This window comes from Coregonus lavaretus, assembly GCF_964263955.1.
Source record: "Coregonus lavaretus genome assembly, chromosome: 35".
In the NCBI taxonomy this organism is placed as follows: domain Eukaryota; kingdom Metazoa; phylum Chordata; class Actinopteri; order Salmoniformes; family Salmonidae; genus Coregonus; species Coregonus lavaretus.
Genome location: NC_140022.1, coordinates 10,642,198 through 10,666,457, shown reverse-complemented (window position 1 = coordinate 10,666,457; position 24,260 = coordinate 10,642,198). Strand labels below are relative to the sequence as shown.

General features: G+C 42.9%; 1 protein-coding gene across 1 annotated transcript in view; it reads left to right on the top strand.

Annotated features, from left to right (window-relative positions):
* The first annotated feature begins 3,097 nt into the window (after nt 1-3,097).
* LOC311109868 (uncharacterized protein) overlaps nt 3,098-24,260 on the top strand; it is a 309,567-nt gene continuing 288,404 nt past the window's right edge. Inside the window, exons 1-5 of the mRNA XM_084152882.1 lie at nt 3,098-3,263; nt 14,698-14,982; nt 15,158-15,430; nt 15,581-15,658; nt 17,377-17,403. Coding sequence (XP_084009008.1) covers nt 3,197-3,263; nt 14,698-14,982; nt 15,158-15,430; nt 15,581-15,658; nt 17,377-17,403 — 730 coding nt within the window. The 5' untranslated portion in view covers nt 3,098-3,196. The remainder of the gene's footprint in view (nt 3,264-14,697; nt 14,983-15,157; nt 15,431-15,580; nt 15,659-17,376; nt 17,404-24,260) is intronic.

Below are 24,260 nucleotides of genomic sequence, written 5' to 3'. Positions count from 1 at the left end.
TGTAAATCTTGGTGGGGCAAACATTTTTTAGATGCATGCCAGCAAAACCTCTACACAACACAACACTAAACAATACATTCATTGCACTATAACGTTGACAGTGCCCACAAACTGTTAGAGTTTACATAAAGCTGTCCCAACAGCAGAGTCCCAACAGCAGTCCTAACACTTTACCACTGCTACACCTGGCTATCAGCAGAGCCTTATCTGGCAGCAAAACAGTTCATTCAGCCTCATTTACTGCCTTTAAAAAAAAACATAGCTGAAATGGTTGACTTGCTTAAACAAATGTGGTTTCTAATGACAATTGAGATGTACAAACTATGGCATAAGGGGACGAAGAGCTGATAAGAGGCAATCCGTAATTTCGATTAAGACAATGAGCGAGCTAGGACGGACGTAGTCAATATAACTATTTGTTCAGCACTTTTGAAATGTACAGCGACAGAATTCAGAACAACACAGAAGGCCGTTCTTACAGCGTTCTCCCTGTACACCAAGTCAGAACCATAGGATAAATAAAGGGGCATATAAGCAGACAATGAAATCTGTTACAATATTAGATGATTACATTTCTCTAAAACAGGCTATAGGCTACATGTGCACTACCAAGTCAGAATAGTAGATGAAATTATGAGAGGAAAAGTGACCAAATTATTAGAGTGAGGCACATGGGCTACTAACAGCTTACTACACAATATACACTTAATATTACTATATTAGGTACAGACAGTATACATATCTCCCTGGCATATTACATAATTTCTGCAGCAGCATACAATACATTTTTGGACTCGCCTTGTTGTGCTTTGCTCACTTGAACAGGAAGGTGGCAAGGCGGTCCTCAAACTTTGTCATCAAAGTCTGGCATTCTCTGGATTTATGGTGCTTTCAAGACAACTGGGAACTTGTAAAAAAAAAACAAGGTTGAATCAGTGATCTTCAGGTCGGAGCTCTAGAAAGAGGCCCGAGTTGCCGACTTGCAATTCCGAGTTGGATGACCGTTCAAAACGTGTTTTCCCAGTCGGAGCTTGTTTTTTTCCAAGTTTCCAGTTGTCTTGAACTCACTGAAGTCAGATTTCCCAGTTCTGAGTTTCCAGTTGTTTTGAGATCGGCATAAATCATGCTGGATTGACAGCATGGCCAATGTTGAATGTTTATCCTTTTAAACTTGGAAAAGAGACCCTTAAACCCAGACTTGGGACCACACACCCACTCCACTGAATTACAGGCTAGTGATTGCTTTGCAATGCTTGCAGTTAGCCACTGATTCCTTCCAAACCAATCATTGTTGAATTTGCGATTTCCAACTTCTTGTGTAATGTTTATGTCCAATGGCCGATGAGCACCGATACGTTTTATTTATAATTAATTTTATTTCTCTTCATATGACAAGGATTGTAAAGGATTGGCCTGTAGATTGTCGACTTGATTCATGATGATGACTGCTAGCTTGCTAGCTAAGATTTTGAAAGTATGATGTTAACATGATCAGTCCAATGAAAGCTACTGTAGATATAACGTGATTTGACGTCATTTTTCTGTGGCCACTGACCTAAAGCCTTCTTGGATGGGCACTTCTAATGTAAAAGTATGGCAGCACCCAAGGGGCTTGAATTTTCTAGCTCTACCCTTAGATTTTGCGCTGACGTAGTGTCCCCATGAGTGACAGAACACTGAGCCAATTACGGCGCAACTAGAGAACATTACCAACCCCTACGCTCCGTATTTTCTGCTGAATGCCCCACCACAGAAAGTGCTGAGCTGGGCTGAAACACCTGCATTTTGGAGCGGCCTTACTCAAGAGAGCAAAAAAGAGACCATGTTTGTATGCGGCTATCAACTCAATGATTTTGTATTATTTAATTTTTTTACATTGTTTGAAAACTTATATGTGACACGTATTAATGCCAAAAATAAACATTTATTTTTAATATTTTAGCTAAACAGGTGGGGCCCAAAACAGGCTCTGCCCCACCTGCCCTGAGTGACGGGTCGCCACTGGGCCTATCAGGTCTGAGGAGACCCACTAGCTCAGTGTCAGACAGTACAGATACTCCTGATAGAAGCAGTCCAGGATTGTCAGCTGGTCTCAGAGCCACAGCATGTAGGTACACTATCTACTCCAGTAAATTACAGTTCAGGTGCACCCTCTGGACCAGTAGACACTAGCTCAGATACAGCATGTACAGCCATAGAGAGTAGCTCAGATACTCTGTCTACTTCATAGAGAAGTATAGGTAAATCCTCTTGACCAGTAGACACCGGCTCAGATACAGCATGTACAGCCATAGAGAGTGGCTCAGATACTCTGTCTACTTCATAGAGAAGTACAGGTACAGCCTCTGTACCAGGAGAAACCAGTTGAAAAGCACTTGTTGAATATATAGTTTGTTTGATAAATATTTAGATTCTGTATAGGGGAGGTTTGTTTCTCTTCAGTAAACTCATATCTCCTTTTCTATCTCTTTCTGGTTATTATGTATCATATTGTTATCCTGTATATGATGTGCTGTCATGTTTAGCCTAGGCTACTATAATTTTTAACTTTGATAAATGTGAATTATAATGAAATGTTGATCCATGCAACAAGATGGCAAAAATGTATTATGTTTTGAGGAAAATATTTCATTGTGTGAATGTTTTAGTGTGCATGCCTCATAGGCCTATAGGTGAATGGCTAGGCTGGTGAATTAAAATCACTCTTACACTCAGTGGACAGGAGGACAAGTAAATGAGCTATAGTTATTAATTTACCTTTGAATATTACAGTATTGACAACTTTTGTTACATTGTAGCACAGTGATCCTATCAATTCTAAATTATATATGTAATTCTGTACATTGTAGCCAATTATACACACAGCCAAAGACCAGATAAGGGCACGACTACAGCAAGGAATATTCCAGAAGTGGTTCGATTAGAAAATAAAGTTAATATAGCATAAAACATAATGCAACGTGTTGGGATACAGTGTGCTTGTACTGCAGCTATTAAACATTATTTACAAGTGAAATGGAACGTTATTTTATTTTGAACCGAGAGGTCATGACTCATGCAGACGGAGGAACTAAAATCCACATGTTACTTTCACTTTCACAGCCTCGACAGGCTAGGCTATGAACCACATAGTGTTTTACCATATCTCATTTGAACTTAGTTTATTTAGATAAATAAAAGTAACAAACTAGCAAATATGGCCAAACTAAGGTTCATCATGTCGTGTTTCTGGATTTGTCTGGCGCGAACGGTGGTCTCCGAAGGTAAGTTGAACCGACTGACAGGGCCGAACGTAGCGTTTGGCATACCTACTATTTCTTAGGCTACTTGTTTCCTATTGGGGCCTAATTGTATATCATAGCCAGCAACATCACATACTTTTTGATTATCATGAACAATAGGTATATGTAAGAATGTATTTTATGAACACTGTGCGCTGCAACTTCAAGTTAGAAGCGCAGCCGCGGAGTGGGATTCATATCACTGAAAAAAAACACGGCAATCTGAAATCATAAACGACATGGAGGAATGGACAATAGCCTAAACACACTCTTCCTATTGATTTTCAACATATTACGTCTGAGTGATTTTAAACGACGTCTATGTGGGTTTCGTTGAAAAATAAGGACCGCACCCTTCCTGTTCCGTTTAGCTAAACACAGAGCAAACTTCAAGAAGTTATTGGATATTGAGTCCTGGCCTAACCAAGGCTCAAACCTACAGAAGGGTCTGCATGATCATGGCAGGGCCGGTGTTAGGGGCGGGCCTTAGGGGGGCTGGCCCGCTCTACCGTACCTCCTTGCCCATCCAAATAAAATATAAAAATATTGATAATTATTTGACCGAGACCGAAAGACCCATCAATCTCAGATAAAGAATCCGAGTGAGCGAAACAGTGCCCCTCTGTCTCAGTATGTGTAAACAATGTATCTGATTCTGTCTGGACCAAAAGAGTGTGGCATGTCATACTATTTCTGTCCAGACAGCATCAGATACATGGGCAACATATAGGATGCTGGCTTCCCCTAAAGTATTTACTAGGGATCCCCCTTACTAGGGATGCCCCCTACTCTTCCTTACATTACACATAAAACAGAAGATAAAACAGTTCATCATACAACATTATTACACCACTACATATCTACAATACAAAATGTATAATACCACCATACAACAATATTACAAGGTACGTGTGTGTAGAGTGTGTGTGCTAGTGTTTGTGTGTGTATGCGTGTATCTGTTTCAGTGTGTGTGCCTCTTCACGGTCCCCGCTCCATAAGGTGTATGTTTTAATCTGATTCTACTGCTTGCATCAGTTACCTGATGTGGAATATAGTTCCATGTAGCTATGGCTCTATGTAGTACTGTGCGCCTCCCATAGTCTGTTCTTGACTTGGTGATTGTGAAGGGACCTCTGGTACCATATTCAGCTTGTCAACTGTTACGTTCTCCCCTCGGGTGTAGTTCGTCTGAGGAGACGTACAGTGGGGAAAAAAAGTATTTAGTCAGCCACCAATTGTGCAAGTTCTCCTACTTAAAAAGATGAGAGAGGCCTGTAATTTTCATCATAGGTACACGTCAACTATGACAGACAAATTGAGAAAAAAAATCCAGAAAATCACATTGTAGGATTTTTAATGAATTTATTTGCAAATTATGGTGGAAAATAAGTATTTGGTCACCTACAAACAAACAAGATTTCAGGCTCTCACAGACCTGTAACTTCTTCTTTAAGAGGCTCCCCTGTCCTCCACTCGTTACCTGTATTAATGGCACCTGTTTGAACTTGTTATCCTCAAACAGTCACACTCCAAACTCCACTATGGCCAAGACCAAAGAGCTGTCAAAGGACACCAGAAACAAAATTGTAGACCTGCACCAGGCTGGGAAGACTGAATCTGCAATAGGTAAGCAGCTTGGTTTGAAGAAATCAACTGTGGGAGCAATTATTAGGAAATGGAAGACATACAAGACCACTGATAATCTCCCTCGATCTGGGGCTCCACGCAAGATCTCACCCCGTGGGGTCAAAATGATCACAAGAACGGTGAGCAAAAATCCCAGAACCACACGGGGGGACCTAGTGAATGACCTGCAGAGAGCTGGGACCAAAGTAACAAAGCCTACCATCAGTAACACACTACGCCGCCAGGGACTCAAATCCTGCAGTGCCAGACGTGTCCCCCTGCTTAAGCCAGTACATGTCCAGGCCCGTCTGAAGTTTGCTAGAGTGCATTTGGATGATCCAGAAGAGGATTGGGAGAATGTCATATGGTCAGATGAAACCAAAATATAACTTTTTGGTAAAAACTCAACTCGTCGTGTTTGGAGGACAAAGAATGCTGAGTTGCATCCAAAGAACACCATACCTACTGTGAAGCATGTGGGTGGAAACATCATGCTTTGGGGCTGTTTTTCTGCAAAGGGACCAGGACGACTGATTCGTGTAAAGGAAAGAATGGGGGCATGTATCGTGAGATTGAGTGAAAACCTCCTTCCATCAGCAAGGGCATTGAAGATGAAACGTGGCTGGGTCTTTCAGCATGACAATAATCCCAAACACACCACCCGGGCAACGAAGGAGTGGCTTCGTAAGAAGCATTTCAAGGTCCTGGAGTGGCCTAGCCAGTCTCCAGATCTCAACCCCATAGAAAATCTTTGGAGGGAGTTGAAAGTCCGTGTTGCCCAGCGACAGCCCCAAAACATCACTGCTCTAGAGGAGATCTGCATGGAGGAATGGGCCAAAATACCAGCAACAGTGTGTGAAAACCTTGTGAAGACTTACAGAAAACGTTTGACCTGTGTCATTGCCAACAAAGGGTATAACAAAGTATTGAGAAACTTCTGTTATTGACCAAATACTTATTTTCCACCATAATTTGCAAATAAATTCATTAAAAATCCTACAATGTGATTTTCTGGATTTTTTCCCCCTCATTTTGTCTGTCATAGTTGACTTGTACCTATGATGAAAATTACAGGCCTCTCTCATCTTTTTAAGTGGGAGAACTTGCACAATTGGTGGCTGACTAAATACTTTTTTCCCCCACTGTAAATGCCCGTGCCTGCGCACTGTCAAATTGCGTCAATTCAAAATCTGGTATAGGAACAAAAAGAGGTCAATACACGTCTTTTAAGATATACTAGTATTTTAATTAATGCAAACACTTGAATGGTAAATGTGATGTTCGTATATACGGGCCCACTGAAAAACCACGCAGGGCAGACAGAGAACTAACTTTTTCAACCCAAGGTTCTTCTTTAATACTCTGACAGAGATAGTTCCTGCTCCAGGCTGGGCCTGTCAGAGTAGAGGCTGGGTGTGGTTTAAACTTACCCAACCTATCGTTGGCGCACAGGCTGGTCCCATCCTCTTGACGCATCCCTGTTGCCAGGTGTTAGTTGTTTCTGTTGCAGTACACATGTCCTTGAGCGGTTTAACAAAGAGGCAGTGTGTGTGAGTCACAAGTCTCTCAGCCTACCCCCTAACGGTTCCTCACATTAATCACAGCTTGTTATGTTAAACAATCTATATCAGTACAGCACAAACCTATTATGTTTAATCATTAATGTATTCTTTCTAAGCTAGGCATCACATCTAGTTGTAAGAGAATAGATCCCCACAGCACACAAGGTAAACTAGATGGATGGGGAAGAAATGTGGGGTGTAACTAACTAAAATAACCAGACACAACAACCAGAACTCAATGTTAGCCCTCTGGGGTTGTTTAGTAAAGTTTTAAACAAAAGAATATACAACACCTATAAAGAAACTGTAATAAAACAAAGACCAATCAAACAAACCAGGGAAGGTAAGATAATGGAATATTTGGGAACGGGGTCCAAGTAATGAAAATAAATAAAAGGTCCCTCCTCTACACACCTAATCCTTCCTAACACACTCTAAGCCTTAACCAGCTTTCCTACCTGTTACCATAAATACAGGGGTGACACCCGCCCGGCTAACCTAGTGTGTAAAACAATGGGTTATATATGTGTGAATGTACACCCATGGGCAGAACTACCCTTCCCTTCTCCAGGACCCAGGTAGGGTGGAATACAGCAGGAGGACAGGCTGAAACACAAACAAAGATATATCAAAACAACCAATAACCAACTCCTCACACAAACAGCCAAACAAAAAGTGCCCCCTCTATCTCTCTTGAGGTCACACGTTCTACAGTTTATACTCTAGTCAATCAGTCACTCAACCACAGCTGCCAGCACTCTGAACCGAAGCCATGCCCACCATCGTCAGCCGCAACTCAGCACACCTGTAATAACGAGAACACACACACAGAACAACCACTCTAAACCACACACACACACTACAAAAGAAAATTGGGAGAAAGAAAAACATGTCACACGTAACATCAACAGCTCTTACAAAAACAAGTAGTGATGAAGTCAATCTCTGCTCCACTTTGAGCCATTGACATATATACAGTGGGGAGAACAAGTATTTGATACACTGCCAATTTTGCAGGTTTTCCTACTTACAAAGCATGTAGAGGTCTGTAATTTTTATCATAGGTACACTTCATCTGTGAGAGACTGAAAAATCCAGAAAATCACATTGTATTTTTTTTAAGTAATTAATTTGCATTTTATTGCATGACATAAGTATTTGATACATCAGAAAAGCAGAACTTAATATTTGGTACAGAAACCTTTGTTTGCAATTACAGAGATCATACGTTTCCTGTAGGTCTTGACCAGGTTTGCACACACTGCAGCAGGGATTTTGGCCCACTCCTCCATACAGACCTTCTCCAGATCCTTCAGGTTTCGGGGCTGTCGCTGGGCAATACGGACTTTCAGCTCCCTCCAAAGATTTTCTATTGGGTTCAGGTCTGGAGACTGGCTAGGCCACTCCAGGACCTTGAGATGCTTCTTACGGAGCCACTCCTTAGTTGCCCTGGCTGTGTGTTTTGGGTCGTTGTCATGCTGGAAGACCCAGCCACGACCCACCTTCAATGCTCTTAATGAGGGAAGGAGGTTGTTGGCCAAGATCTCGCGATACATGGCCCCATCCATCCTCCCCTCAATACGGTGCAGTCGTCCTGTCCCCTTTGCAGAAAAGCATCCCCAAATAATGATGTTTCCACCTCCATGCTTCACGGTTGGGATGGTGTTCTTGGGGTTGTACTCATCCTTCTTCTTCCTCCAAACACGGCGAGTGGAGTTTAGACCAAAAAGCTCTATTTTTGTCTCATCAGACCACATGACCTTCTCCCATTCCTCCTCTGGATCATCCAGATGGTCATTGGCAAACTTCAGACGGGCCTGGACATGCGCTAGCTTGACCAGGGGGACCTTGCGTGCGCTGCTGGACTTTAATCCATGACGGCGTAGTGTGTTACTAATGGTTTTCTTTGAGACTGTGGTCCCAGCTCTCTTCAGGTCATTGACCAGGTCCTTCCGTGTAGTTCTGGGCTGATCCCTCACCTTCCTCATGATCATTGATGCCCTACGAGGTGAGATCTTGCATGGAGCCCCAGACCGAGGGTGATTGACCGTCATCTTGAACTTCTTCCATTTTCTACTAATTGCGCCAACAGTTGTTGCCTTCTCACCAAGCTGCTTGCCTATTGTCCTGTAGCCCATCCCAGCCTTGTGCAGGTCTACAATTTTATCCCTGATGTCCTTACACAGCTCTCTGGTCTTGGCCATTGTGGAGAGGTTGGAGTCTGTTTGATTGAGTGTGTGGACAGGTGTCTTTTATACAGGTAACAAGTTCAAACAGGTGCAGTTAATACAGGTAATGAGTGGAGAACAGGAGGGCTTCTTAAAGAAAAACTAACAGGTCTGTGAGAGCCGGAATTCTTACTGGTTGGTATGTGATCAAATACTTATGTCATGCAATAAAATGAAAATTAATTACTTAAAAATCATACAATGTGATTTTCTGGATTTTTGTTTTAGATTCCGTCTCTCACAGTTGAAGTGTACCTATGATAAAAATTACAGACCTCTACATGCTTTGTAAGTAGGAAAACCTGCAAAATTGGCAGTGTATCAAATACTTGTTCTCCCCACTGTAGGTAGAGTTATTAAATTGACTATGCATAAATAATAAACAGAGAGTAGCAGCAGCGTAAAAGAAGGGTGGGGGGGCAATGCAAATAGTCTGGGTAACCATTTGATTAGATGTTCAGGAGTCTTATGGCTTGGGAGTAGAAGCTGTTTAGAAGCCTCTTGGACCTAGACTTGGCGCTCCGGTACCGCTTGCCGTGCGGTAGCAGAGAGAACAGTCTATGACTAGGGTGGCTGGAGTCCTTGACAATTTTTAGGGCCTTCCTCTGACACCGCCTGGTATAGAGATCCTGGATGGCAGGAAGCTTGGCCCCAGTGATGTACTGGGCCGTACGCACTACCCTCTGTAGTGCCTTGCGGTCGGAGGCCGAGCAGTTGCCATACCAGGCAGTGATGCAACCAGTCAGGATGCTCTATATGGTCCTTTTGCGGATTTGAGGACCCATGCCAAATCTTTTCAATCTCCTTAGGGGGAATAGGTTTTGTCGTGCCCTCTTCACGACTGTCTTGGTGTGCTTGGACCATGTTAGTTTGTTGGTGATATGGACACCAAGGAACTTGAAGCTCTCAACCTGCTCCACTACAGCCCCGTCCATTAGAATGGGGGCGTGCTCGGTCCTCTTTTTCCTGTAGTCCACAATCATCTCCTTTGTCTTGATCACGTTGAGGGAGAGGTTGTTGTCATGGCACCACACGGCCAGGTCTCTGACCTCCTCCCTATAGGCTGTCTCGTCGTTGTCGGTGATCAGGCCTACCACTGTTGTGTCATCGGCAAACTTAATGATGGTGTTGGAGTTGTGCCTGGCCATGCAGTCATGAGTGAACAGGGAGTACAGTAAGGAACTGAGCACGCACCCCTGAGGGGCCCCTGTGTTGAGGATCAACGTGGCGGTTGTGTTATTACCTACCCTTACCACCTGGCGCGGCCCGTCAGGAAGTCCAGGATCCCATTGCAGAGGGAGGTGTTTAGTCCCAGGGTCCTTAGCTTAGTGATGAGCTTTGAGGGCACTATGGTGTTGAACGCTGAGCTGTAGTCAATGAATAGCATTCTCACATAGGTGTTCCTTTTGTCCAGGTGTGAAAGGGCAGTGTGGAGCGCAATAGAGATTGCATCATCTGTGGATCTGTTGGGGCGGTATGCAAATTGGAGTGGGTCTAGGGTTTCTGGGATAATGGTGTTGATGTGAGCCAGGACCAGCCTTTTAAAGCACTTCATGGCTACAGACGTGAGTGCTACAGGTCATTTAGGCAGGTTACCTTAGTGTTCTTGGGCACATGGACTATGGTGGTCTGCTTGAAACATGTTGGTATTACAGACTCAGACAGGGAGAGGTTGAAAATGTCTGTGAAGACACTTGCCAGTTGGTCAGCGTCCTGGTAATCCGTCTGGCCCTGCGGCCTTGTGAATGTTGACCTGTTTAAAGGCCTTACTCACATTGGCTACGGAGAGCGTGATCACACAGTCATCCGGAACAGCTGATGCTCTCATGCATGTTTCAGTGTTACTTGCCTCGAAGCAAGCATAGAAGTAATATAGCTCGTCTGGTAGGCTTGTGTCACTGGGCAGCTCGCGGCTGTGCTTCCTTTTCTAGTCTGCAATAGTTTTCAAGCCCTGCCACATCCGACGAGCGTCGGAGCTGGTGTAGTACGATTTGATCTTAGTCCTGTATTGACGCTTTGCCTGTTTGATGGTTCGTTGGAGGGCATGGCGGGATTTCTTATAAGCTTCCGGGTTAGCGTCCCGCTCCTTGAAAGCGGCAGCTCTACCCTTTAGCTCAGTGCGGATGTTGCCTGTAATCCATGGTTTCTTGTTGGGGTATGTACGTACAGTCACTGTGGGAACGACGTAATCGATGCACTTATTGATAAAGCCAGTGACTGATGTGGTGTACTCCTCAATGCCATCGGAAGAATCCCGGAACATATTCCAGTCTGTGCTAGCAAAACTGTCCTGTAGCTTAGCATCTGCTTCATCTGACAATTTTTTTATTGACCGAGTCACTGGTGCTTCCTGCTTTAGTGTTTGCTTGTAAGCAGGAATCAGGAGGATAGAATTATGGTCAGATTTTGCAAATGGAGGGCGAGGGAGAGCTTTGTACTCGTCTCTGTGTGTGGAGTAAAGGTGGTCTAGAGTTTTTTTTCCCTCTGGTTGCACATTTAACATGCTGGTAGAAATTAGGTAAAACGGATTTAAGTTTCCCTGCATTAAAGTCCCCGGCCACTAGGAGTGCCGCCTCTGGTTGAGCGTTTTCCTGTTTGCTTATGGCCGTATACAGTTAATTGAGTACGGTCTTAGTGCAAGCATCGGTTTGTGGTGCTAAATAGACAGCTACAAAGAATATAGATGAAACTCTCTTGGTAGAAAGTGTGGTTACAGCTTATCATGAGATACTCTACCTCAGGCGAGCAAAACCTTGAGACTTCCTTAGATATCGTGCACCAGCTGTTTTTTGCAAATATACATAGACCGCCACTCCTTGTCTTACCAGAGGCTGCTGTTCTATCCTGCCGATACAGTGTATAACCCGCCAGCTGTATGTTATTCATGTCATCGTTCAGCCACGACTCGGTGAAACGTAAGTTTGTAATGTCCCGTTGGTAGGATATTCGTGCCTGTAGTTCGTCCATTTTATGAATGAGTAAGTGTGTCCAAACTTTTGACTGGTACTGTATGTCACCAGTAGACCTAGTAAATGTACCGTTAATCCCTCGTCATTTGGTTACATACATTTCTGTTAATGCATATATTAATTACAGTAATTTACCGTTCTCATTCTCGGAGTGGAAACATCATTTGCAGAATTCACAACCTGCTACGCTTGTGAGAAACAAGTTTTGGTTTATTTCATAACCATTATGAGTTTTGTCAATCTTTTCCTTGTCTTTTGTTTGCAGTACTTTGTGAGCAATGAGCATGTGTCTGGTTTCTCTGTCTTGATATTGTTGAGGGAGCATGCGTGCCTGAGCATGCATAGAAGTATGCCTACCTGGCCTGCTGCATGCAAATGTAGGAAAGTGCCCATTTGGCAATGTCTGATTTCTGATTATCTCATCACGTTCACCACTAATAAGCTGAGTTTCTCAGTCATTTTTTCTTCACCTTACACATTGTAAACAAAGTCTGTTTTTTAACATCCATTGCAAATGATAGTTCCTCAGTATTTGAAAAATCTTTCCAACACTCGATAATCACCAAGCCTCGGTGTGAAAAAGCAAAATGTCATATATATCAAAAATCATCTGATGATTTGAACATCTGTCCCGTGCTCACTGGTGTGGGAAACTCTCAGGCCCAGAATAGGCTAGTTGATACTATGTTGCAAGTTTGCTAGGGACAGCCAGTTGATGATTTGATACAATGTTGTGCTTCACTAGCAATAGCTCAAGTCAAGACAGATAGAAAGGGAGGCAGACAGGCGGAGTAGAGAGATTCATGTTTTAATTGTCGGTTTAGGCCTATCTATCTTACTTAGTTGATTATGGAAGTTATATGCCTACTGCTGCATTGGCCTATAGGCTATCTCTGAGTTCTATGCACTAATTTCCTTAGCTGCCACTGGACCACAGTGTATCAATGTGTCCATATGGCAGAGGCTGGTGCTCTCGCTTTAAGCCAGGTGTACACTACACGATTTTGTCCACGATTAAGCTGTCCCAGACCCAGTTTTTGAGATTGGAGACTAAATCCTTTGCCTACTGGGGGCGCGTGGCCATCACTGACGCTAGTTTAATGTGAGTAGGTCAAAGACGCAATCTGAAGGCTACCGATCTCGTCTTTGAGCAGTACCAGACATCCCGATATTTTCAAACATGTTTGATTTTATCGCCACAAAATCTACAGTCGTGGTCAAAAGTATTGAGAATGACACAAGTATTGGTCTCCACAAAGTTTGCTGCTTCAGTGTTCTTAGATCTTTATGTCAGTAGTTACTATGGTACACTGAAGTATAATTACAATTATTCCATAAGTGTCAAAGGCTTTAATTGACAATGACATTCAGTTTATGCAAAGAGTCAATATTTGCATTGTTGACCCTTCTTTTTCAAGACCTCTGCAATCTGCCCTGGCATGCTGTCAATTAACTTCTGGGCCACGTCTTGACTAATGGCAGCCCATTCTTGCATAATCAATGCTTGGAGTTTGTCAGACGTTGTGGGTTTTTGTTTGTCCACCCGCCTCTTGAGGATCGACCACAAGTTCTCAATGGGATTAAGGTCTGGGGAGTTTCCTGGCCATGGACCCAAAATGTCGATGTTTTGTTCCCCGAGCCACTTAGTTATCACTTTTGCCTTATGGCAAGGTGCTCCATCATGCTGGAAAAGGCATTGGTCGTCACCAAACTGTTCTTGGATGGTTGGGAGAAGTTGCTCTCTGAGGATGTGTTGGTACCATTCTTTATTCATGGCTGTGTTCTTAGGCAAAATGGTGAGTGAGCCCACTCCCTTGGCTGAGAAGCAACCAACATGAATGGTCTCAGGATGCTTTACTGTTGGCATGACACAGGACTGATGGTAGCACTCACCTTGTCTTCTCCAGACAAGGTGTTTTCCAGATGCCCCAAACAATCGGAAAGGGGATTCATCAGAGAAAATGACTTTACCCCAGTCCTCAGCAGTCCAATCCCTGTACCTTTTGCAGAATATCAGTCTGTCCCTGATGTTTTTCCTGGAGAGAAGTGGTTTCTTTGCTGCCCTTCTTGACACAAGGCCATCCTCCAAAAGTCTTTGCCTCACTGAGTGTGCAGATGCACTCACACCTGCCTGCTGCCATTCCTGAGCAAGCTCTGTATTGGTGGTGCCCCGGTCCCGCAGCTGAATCAACTTTAGGAGACTGTCCTGGCACTTGCTGGACTTTCTTGGGCGCCCTGATGCCTTCTTCACAACAATTGAACCTCTCTCCTTGAAGTTCTTGATGATCCGATGGTTGATTTATGTTCAATCTTACTAGCAGCAATATCCTTGCCTGTGAAGCCCTTTTTGTGCAAAGCAATGATGACGGCACGTGTTTCCTTGCACGTAACCATGGTTAACAGAGGAAGTACAATGATTTCAAGCACCACCCTCCTTTTAAAGCTTCCAGTCTGTTATTCTAACTCAATCAGCATGACAGAGTGATCTCCAGCCTTGTCCTCGTCAACACTCTCACCTGTGTTAACGAGAGAATCACTGACATGATGGCAGCTGGTCCTTTTGTGGCAGGGCTGAAATGCAGTAGAAATGTTTTTTGGGGATTAAGTTAATTTTCATGGCAAAGAGGGACTTTGCAATTAATTGCAATTCATCTGATCACTCTTCATGACATTCTGGAGTATATGCAAATTGCCATCATCAAAACTGAGGCAGACTTTGAGAAAATTAGTATTTGTGTCATTCTCAAAACCTTCGACCACGACTGTAGACAAAGACTTAAATCTGTAGTGTAGTCTAGATATATTTCCACTGCAGTGGTGGTGGTGAGGAGGGAAATACTATCAAAGTGGGCAGGCTACATGGGCCAGATACTCCCAACAAGCAGAATTCTAGACATAAAAAGTAAAGGTTCATAATAATGTCACTTTCAATGCCAATAGGGTTAGGTCTACATATTTATACCCTAACCATAATGTGTTACCCTGGATACATTGATACTCTGATACATGTATGAAATGTCTGCTTTTCCAGATCTTTATCATAAAGTGGGAGGTGAGCTCGTGTTGAAGCCAGACAAGTCCACTGTCCCTGGCCCCAACCCAAGCATCCTATGGAAGCATGGGAAGAACAAGGTGGCAGAGTGGGACAAGGATTTTGGTGGTCTGGACATCTATGATGTCTTCAAAGGCCGCACAACCCTGAACCAGGCTACTGGAGAGCTGAGAATCAGAGGATTGACGAAAACAGACAGTGGAGTTTATTCTGTGGAGTTCAACAGCAAATTGCTTGACAATACATATAAACTATCTGTTATCAGTAAGTGTTTGTGTGTGTGTGTGTGTGTGTGTGTGTGTGTGTGTGTGTGTGTGTGCATACCTCGGTGTGAATATACATGTGTGTATGTGTGTGCGTGGTCGTGTAGAAACAGCAGGTTATTCAGTGCCTCAAAAGCATTTTCCCAAATTATTCCTGTTCTTTCCTCTATTTACAGAGGCAGTCCCCAAACCCACAATCACTTCTTCCTGTAACTCCAACAATACCTCCTGCACTCTGACCTGTGAAGGCGACACCACTGATGCTGAACCTGTCACCTACAGCTGGAAAGTGGGAGAGGGGGAGTGGGAGGTCTTAGATAAACAGATGAATGTCTCTAAAAGCGACACTGGCAAACCAACCAATGGTTACAAGTACATCTGCAAGTTGAATAACGCTGTTAGTGGGGAAGGGGAAGTCAGTGAGCCAGTTGAACATGTGTTTGGCCCAGGTGAGTGGACATTCATAAGTATGCTACAGTAATATGTATTGATATGTCAGTAACACTGCTAGTGTTGTAGGACATTTTGAATGCTGCACTATGTTGAATTCCTGATCAACTCCTGTCAAAGTATCAATACAAAATGTGTTTTCATTTCAGAACCTTCTGAAGTTGGTGTTGGTGCTGTTGTTGCTGGTGTTGTCGTTGTCAAATTAGTACTTGTCGCCGCCATAACAGGTAGGAACAGCACCTCTATAGTAACAGAGCACTGCACATGTACATAGTTCTGAAGCACAGATTGACATAACAGCAGCAACAACAGTGAGCTATACCCCCTGAAGGGGATACCTGCTCTACCTGTATTTACAGTAGTGTTCAGGCTACTGCTACAGACAAGACAGGGGGTTAGATGCACCACCTGCCGTAGGGCACAGTCTTCATAATGTGTCACAGTGAGGCACCAATTTGGACCTCGCACAGTATGGATTAGCCTAATCTGAATTAATTAATTAAATCAGCAAAAAGGACCGTAATTACTTTGTGGTAACCTAAAAATATGTTTAGAGTTCATTGGATATTAGATGTGAAATCGCTGGCTATGTTATTTTACAGGTGTGCAGGTACTGTATGCAGGTTGTTTATTGGTGCTCTCAGAAATGGTTTCTTATTGCAGCTTAAGCATGTAATTGTGGGTAAAGTCATATTCAATAGCTGACATAATATTAATGCAGACTTGTAATTAAGAAGACACCATTTTGTATACATCTGGCCCTTCATTGGACACTGTGTTAACAAACCTCCAAACGAGCTTCAATGCCATACAGCACTCCTTCCGTAGCCTCCAACAGCTCTTAAACGCTAGTAAAACTAAATGCATGCTCTTCAAACGAACGCTGCTTGCACCCGCCCGCCCGACTAGAATCACTACTCTCGGCGGGTCTGACTTAGAATATGTGGACAACTACAAATACCTAGGTGTCTGGTTAGACCGTAAACTCTCCTTCCAGACTCACATTAAGCATCTCCAATCCAAAGTTAAATCTAGAATCGGCTTCCTATTTCGCAACAAAGCCTCCTTCACTCATGCTGCCAAACATGCCCTCGTAAAACTGACTATCCTACCGATCCTTGACTTCGGCGATATCATTTACAAAATAGCCTCCAACACTCTACTCAGCAAATTGGATGTAGTCTATCACAGTGCCATCCGTTTTGTCACCAAAGCCCCATATACTACCCACCATTGTGACCTGTACGCTCTCGTTGGCTGGCCCTCACTCCATATTCGGCGCCAAACCCACTGGCTCCAGGTCATCTATAAATCACTGCTAGGCAAATCCCTGCCTTATCTTAGCTCATTGGTCACCATAGCAACACCCACCCGTAGTATGTGCTCCAGCAGGTATATCTCACTGGTCATCCCCAAAGCCAACACCTCCTTTGGTAGCCATTCCTTCCAGTTCTCTGCTGCCAATGACTGGAACAAACTGCAAAAATCTCTGAAGCTGGAGACTCTTACCTCCCTCACTAACTTTAAGCAGCAGTTGTCAGAGCAGCTTACCGATCACTGCACCTGTACACAGCCCATCTATAATTTATTTTGCTCATTTGCACCCCAGTATCTCTATTTGCACATCATCTTCTGCACATCTATCATTCCAGTGTTAATACTAAATTGTAATTATTTTGCACAATGGCCTATTTATTGCCTTACCTCCATAACTTACCACATTTGCACACACTGTATATAGATTTTCTATTGTGTAATTGACTGTACGTTGTGTTTATCCCATATGTAACTGTGTTGTTGTTGTTTTTATCGCACTGCTTTGCTTTATCTTGGCCAGGTCGCAGTTGTAAATGAGAACTTGTTATCAACTGGCTTACCTGGTTAAATAAAGGTGAAATAAAATAAAATAATAAAGTCATAAAATATTTGTATTTTTACTCCACAGTTTGGTTGGTGTGGAAGAAAAAAAACGGTAGGATGATTCTCTGTCTCTTCCTGGTTCAACTCTTCATACTCACTGATTAACCAAAATGTTACACAATGTGAATTTCATTTGAATGAAAGTGTCTTGATAATGTCTTAAATTTGTGTGTCTCTTTTTCATCTCAGGATATCCCGAAGACACCTGGATCGACTTTTTGACCAAGTTTTGTGGTGGAGTGTTTGGTAAGTTTTACCCTAACTTGACTCTGATCCATATTCAACCTGCTAACTGGCTCCCCACAGTAATACAAACACAACATTATTATTATTATTCATGCACTGCACCATATACACATACAGTACTTCCATGCACATGCTTCCTCACAGCACAGGACAGCAGTGTTGTTTTTGTCCCATCCCAGAAATCCAGAAATCTGTTTTAATTGAATTAGGGCCCTTACTAAGTAACAGGTATCTCCTATTGTGTGTGTTTGTGTGAGAGAAAGCGAGAGTGCGAGTGCACAGCAGTAATCCCACAACCCAGAATATTTCCATGTTTTCTTATATGCAAATTTAAAGGGCAAATACATCTTAAATTCAAGGAACTTCTTCTACTCTGTTTGCTGTAAACACATGTTGATGGATGGTGTAACTTTACAGGGGATGCAGTCAACAATCAGAATTATATTGCCCCGGATAATGTTTATCACACTGTTGGGGATGATCAGGTTGCCATCCGTGGAGTGGGGTTCTCTCTGGGGTTGCCATGGATACAGTTTATAGCACTGTAGGGGAGAAGACACCTAGAGATTACTCCATGAATCAGAATGATAACAATCAGCCCACTAACACAGGTAATAACACTAACACACCTTTTACATGGTACTACTATGGGGCCTTTTTGACAATGCAGATATGTGGAGATGTTGCCAGAAATGTGTTACTCACATTATTTGTGGTAGCATTTATTTGAAGAACATGTTTTAGTGACATCTACATACAGTATGAGAAGGTGATTACTAATGTGAGTTTAAAGTTAGCTGTGTGTGGACTAGCCTATATAAAATGTGTATGATGCAGTTGGAATCTGCAAGGGAAATGTGCTTTAAATGATGTACGTTTGATGAGTATTTGAAATAACCTGTTTGGTTTTGGTTTCTCTTCACATCTATGCATTTGTGCACTGTCAAAATGTCTCCAATAGAGGTAACATTGTGGATAAAGATTCTGTCACCGCCACCCTTTGCTAGTTTATACGTTCCAAAAGCCAATTATTTAATGTGCTTCAGTGTCACGCCCTGGCTCTGGGGACTCTTAAATGTTGAGCCAGGGTGTGTAGTGTCTATGTTGTATTTTCTATGTTGATGTTCTAGATCGTTTAGATCTATGTTGGCCAGGGTGGTTCCCAATTAGAGGCAGCTGTATCTCGTTGTCTCCGATTGGGGACCATACTTAGGCAGCCTGTTTGGCACCAGTCGGTGTGGGATCTTGTTCCGTAAAGGTTTGTTTTGTGTAGCCTCAGGACTTCACGTATCGATTGTTTGTTGTTTTTGTTCGTGTTGTGTACTACAATAAAGATGTACGCTTATCACGCTGCGCCTTGGTCCGTATCTTCCATTAACGAGCGTGACAGAAGATCCCACCAAAAGAGGACCAAGCAGCGTGCCCAGCAGGAGAGAATAGCGATGTCTCAGGTGGGCAAATGGTGGTCATGGGAGGCGACACGGTGGTGGTCATTCAGCACAGAGGGATTAGATGCTTTAGGAATGGGTATAATTATTGAGTTTTTCCACAATACTGGCACATGTTGCTGGTAGAGCGAGGATTGCTAAATGTCTGTAAAAACACCAGTCAGTGGTTCAGCACAGTGCTTTAACACGTCCAGTTATTTTGTCTGGGCCTGGGCTTTTGTGTGCGTTACATCCCCTGAACAACTTTACAACATCAGCCTGTTTAACATCAACCCTCTCAAACATTTGTAATGATGCTTCCATTTGTTTTACCTCCGACACAAAGTCGTCAGATTCAAATCGTGAGAAGAAAACATTCAGTTCATTAGCCATGTCTCATGTCTCCCAAGGTCAGCATTGGTTAGCCATGTTCTGGCCTTCATGTCTCCCAAGGTCAGCATTTGTTAGCCATGTTCTGGCCCTCATGTCTCCCAAGGTCAGCATTGGTTTTTACCCTGCCTATTTGGGAGGCACTAGCCATGGATTCAATCCCTTGCCAGGCCACCCTTGAGTTTCCTGAGGAGAGGGTCCTCTCCACCCTTTGCTTGTATGCCTCCTTGTCCACCAGTATCTGTCTTTTGATCTCACGTTGTCTAGCCTGTCTATAACCATCAGCATAAAAGGCCTTCTTCCTATTAAGTAGTGATTTTAGATTTTTTGATACCCAAGGCTTATTGTTAGGGAAGATTGTACAGGTTTTAGTAGGCACAACTGACTCAGAAGTTTACATAGTCTGAAACAACATCTGTGAGTTAATCAAGATCAGAGCTGTCCTCATATACAGTGGGGGAAAAAAGTATTTAGTCAGCCACCAATTGTGCAAGTTCTCCCACTTAAAAAGATGAGAGAGGCCTGTAATTTTCATCATGGGTACACGTCAACTATAACAGACAAATTGAGAAAAAAAATCCAGAAAATCACATTGTAGGATTTTTTATGAATTTATTTGCAAATTATGGTGGAAAATAAGTATTTGGTCACCTACAAACAAGCAAGATTTCTGGCTCTCACAGACCTGTAACTTCTTCTTTAAGAGGCTCCTCTGTCCTCCACTCGTTTCCTGTATTAATGGCACCTGTTTGAACTTGTTATCAGTATAAAAGACACCTGTCCACAACCTCAAACAGTCACACTCCAAACTCCACTATGGCCAAGACCAAAGAGCTGTCAAAGGACACCAAAAACAAAATTGTAGACCTGCACCAGGCTGGGAAGACTGAATCTGCAATAGGTAAGCAGCTTGGTTTGAAGAAATCAACTGTGGGAGCAATTATTAGGAAATGGAAGACATACAAGACCACTGATAATCTCCCTCGATCTGGGGCTCCAAGCAAGATCTCACCCCGTGGGGTCAAAATGATCACAAGAACGGTGAGCAAAAATCCCAGAACCACACGGGGGGACCTAGTGAATGAACTGCAGAGAGCTGGGACCAAAGTAACAAAGCCTACCATCAGTAACACACTACGCCGCCAGGAACTCAAATCCTGCAGTGCCAGACGTGTCCCCCTGCTTAAGCCAGTACATGTCCAGGCCCGTCTGAAGTTTGCTAGAGTGCATTTGGATGATCCAGAAGAGGATTGGGAGAATGTCATATGGTCAGATGAAACCAAAATAGAACGTTTTGGTAAAAACTCAACTCGTCGTGTTTGGAGGACAAAGAATGCTGAGTTGCATCCAAAGAACACCATACCTACTGTGAAGCATGGGGGTGGAAACATCATGCTTTGGGGCTGTTTTTCTGCAAAGGGACCAGGACGACTGATCCGTGTAAAGGAAAGAATGAATGGGGCCATGTATCGTGAGATTTTGAGTGAAAACCTCCTTCCATCAGCAAGGGCATTGAAGATGAAACTTGGCTGGGTCTTTCAGCATGACAATGATCCCAAACACACCGCCCGGGCAACGAAGGAGTGGCTTCGTAAGAAGCATTTCAAGGTCCTGGAGTGGCCTAGCCAGTCTCCAGATCTCAACCCCATAGAAAATCTTTGGAGGGAGTTGAAAGTCCGTGTTGCCCAGCGACAGCCCCAAAACATCACTGCTCTAGAGGAGATCTGCATGGAGGAATGGGCCAAAATACCAGCAACAGTGTGTGAAAACCTTGTGAAGACTTACAGAAAACGTTTGACCTGTGTCATTGCCAACAAAGGGTATATAACAAAGTATTGAGAAACTTTTGTTATTGACCAAATACTTATTTTCCACCATAATTTGCAAATAAATTCATTAAAAATCCTACAATGTGATTTTCTGGATTTTTTCCCCCTCATTTTGTCTGTCATAGTTGACGTGTACCTATGATGAAAATTACAGGCCTCTCTCATCTTTTTAAGTGGGAGAACTTGCACAATTGGTGGCTGACTAAATACTTTTTTTCCCCACTGTACCTCATATATCCTCATATACCTCCCACATAGTACAGTCAAAACACCCTTGGAGATGAGTGATACTATTGTCGTTCCAGATCTGAACAGTTTTAACTGTAGGTTTCTCCCTCTCCAGGAGCCGACAGTAGGTTGGCCGGAGGTAGACAACATTGTGGTCTGATGTCCCCAGGGGAGGTCTAGTGGTGGCAGAGAAAGCATTTGGTATTGTCCCATAGCACAAATCAAGAGTCTTATTTTTCCTAGTGTGACATTTCACATACTGGTGGTACGTGCGCAGGATCTTGTGCAAAGTACAGTTGTTAAAATCCCCTAAAATAAATGTGGGTGCGTCGGGGGAGATGGATTCCAGTTTCTGTGACAGATTATAAATAATCTCTGATGCTTTTGCTATATTAGCTTTTGGTTGAATGTACACAACGGTAACAAACAATTGGGGGAACTCACGGGGCAGATAGTAGGGTCGCAGTGACACAGAAAGCAGTTCAATGTTGGGGGTACAGAGTATCTCTCTTACCAGGATCGATTTACACCACTGGTCCCTGACAAGCAGGCCACAGTGATGTTTCCCTGTGACGGTCAGATCACGGTCCGCTCTGACCAGTGTGAAGCCGTCGGCTCCACTTCCCTGTCCGGGACTCTGTCATCCAGCCAAGTCTCAGTAAACGCCAGCAAACAGGGCTCCCAGTATTCGTGTTGGAAGCGCAGATTCTCTGACAGCTCATCCGCTTTCCCCCTCAGTGACTGGGCATTGATCAGCAAGGTGGTGGGTAAGGGAAGTTTGGTCTTTAATTTTTAAGTATTTGTCTGATTCCCCCGCGTTTTCCACTCAGGGATTATATGTGCCATTGGGATATCCATGGCATTCGTGTTTGAGTTGCATTGTAGTAGGAACTCTCTTCTGTATTGGATTCCGCTGTCAGCAGCGTTTTCATAATTTAGTCCATCTGTAGCGGGTACACGATCAACAAGATCAGTCCAACACCCCACCACTGTAAAGCCATCGTTGACAGATGGTTTACAAACAAAGTGTACAAATTAAAAACATAAAAGAACGTCACACCAAACTTCACACACACTGCGGGATGCAACAGAGCCTCGCAATCCAGGAACAGGGTTGCCTATCCCTGATCTACTGTATGTTACAAATCAAATAGTTCCATCATCATCATTAAATATTGTCACAACAAAGATGTTTGAGAATGCTAAACTGATCTCTTCTCTCTTCTTCAGCCAAAGCCAGTGATGGAAACAACCAAACCACAGGCAAGTCATCCAGCTAATTTAAGACGTCAGTAAAGAATCCAGTGTTTTAGGATGGTAAGTCTGAGTCTGAGAAAGACACTAACCACAAGACTTATTAAGAAAGCATTTGGAAGTGCTCACATTGTTATTACATTGTTATTATGTTTGTGATCAACATGTGGGATTTGTCTTTTAATTTGGATGCCATGAAAGTCAAACATTGTTTTGTCGCTTCAACAAAACAAAACCAGCCATGATGTCATAACATACTCTAGAGTCTAGGCTACCTGAGAGAAATCTGACCTGCAATTTGTAAACAAAACTGCTGTATTTATAACTCATAAAAACGTATTCATCACTTTGAAGTGACCCAAATGGCAACTTAAGCTTTCATCTATCCATTTCGAGATATATTAAACAAAACAAAAAAAGTGATATTTTATTTGGGACTTAGTCTGGCTTTAAAGGAAAGGAAGAACACCTGTTGTTGCATTTATAACATAAGACCAAGAGTTTTTCCAGACCATGTGACCTGACCAGGGAAAAACTCCTGGCCCTAGTCATTAGTAATGTTTTGTCTGATGAGCTCTGATCTCTATTGCTTCCTTCCAGCTGGTGGTCTTCCTGGTGGGGAACTGAGGATCACAAAAATGGGGTTTGAAGGCTCTCAGTACATGCCTCCATATCTGTTACATTGAGACAAACGACCAAGAAGAGAGAAACTGTTGGAGATGTTTTTAATGTACTATACATTTAAAATGGAAAATAGGCAAATATTGCACATAGTAACTTGCATTCAATCAGATGAAGTACAGTGAGCTACAAAGTATTGGCACAGAGACATCTTTTGTTATTTTGGCTCTGTACTCCAGCACTTTGGATTTGAAATTAGATAATGACTATAAGGTTAAAGTGTAGACTGTCAGCTTTAACCCGATATGAATGAGAATACCCTCAAATTAAAGCTGACAGTCAGTCTGCACTTTAACCTCATAGTCATTGTGTCATTTAAAATCCAAAGTGCTGGAGTACAAAGCCAAAACAACCAAAACACGTGTGACTGTCCCAACAATTGGAGCTCACTGTATAATGTGATGAGCCGTGTGCTTTATGAACTTACAGTACTTCAGAAATTTGAGGGCAATATTTGTATCTCAGAACATTTGATGATTGACAAAAACAAGAGATTCTTACCCTTTCTCACAATTCATACCTCGTCTTTACAAATCTCCATCAATTTGTGCAGGTTGTTTTTGTTGTTTGAAGCCATAGTATCAATCACTTTGTGGTTGTATGATACCTTTTCAGGTATTTTCCCCAGAGCGCTTTATGCCAACCCACTCCACTTTCTGTTTTAAATGTTTAATTACTAAAAGAGAGTCCTCTGCAGTACTGAGATGTTGTATTACTAACAACAATGGTGCATGTGTATTTGTTTTAATACCTTAATGTTTTAATTTGACAAACACAGTGGTTGTCTTCATCAAATTCCTTCAAATGTCCCTCTGGTATACAGAGCTGGTCATTATTTTGGTGGAGGAGGAATA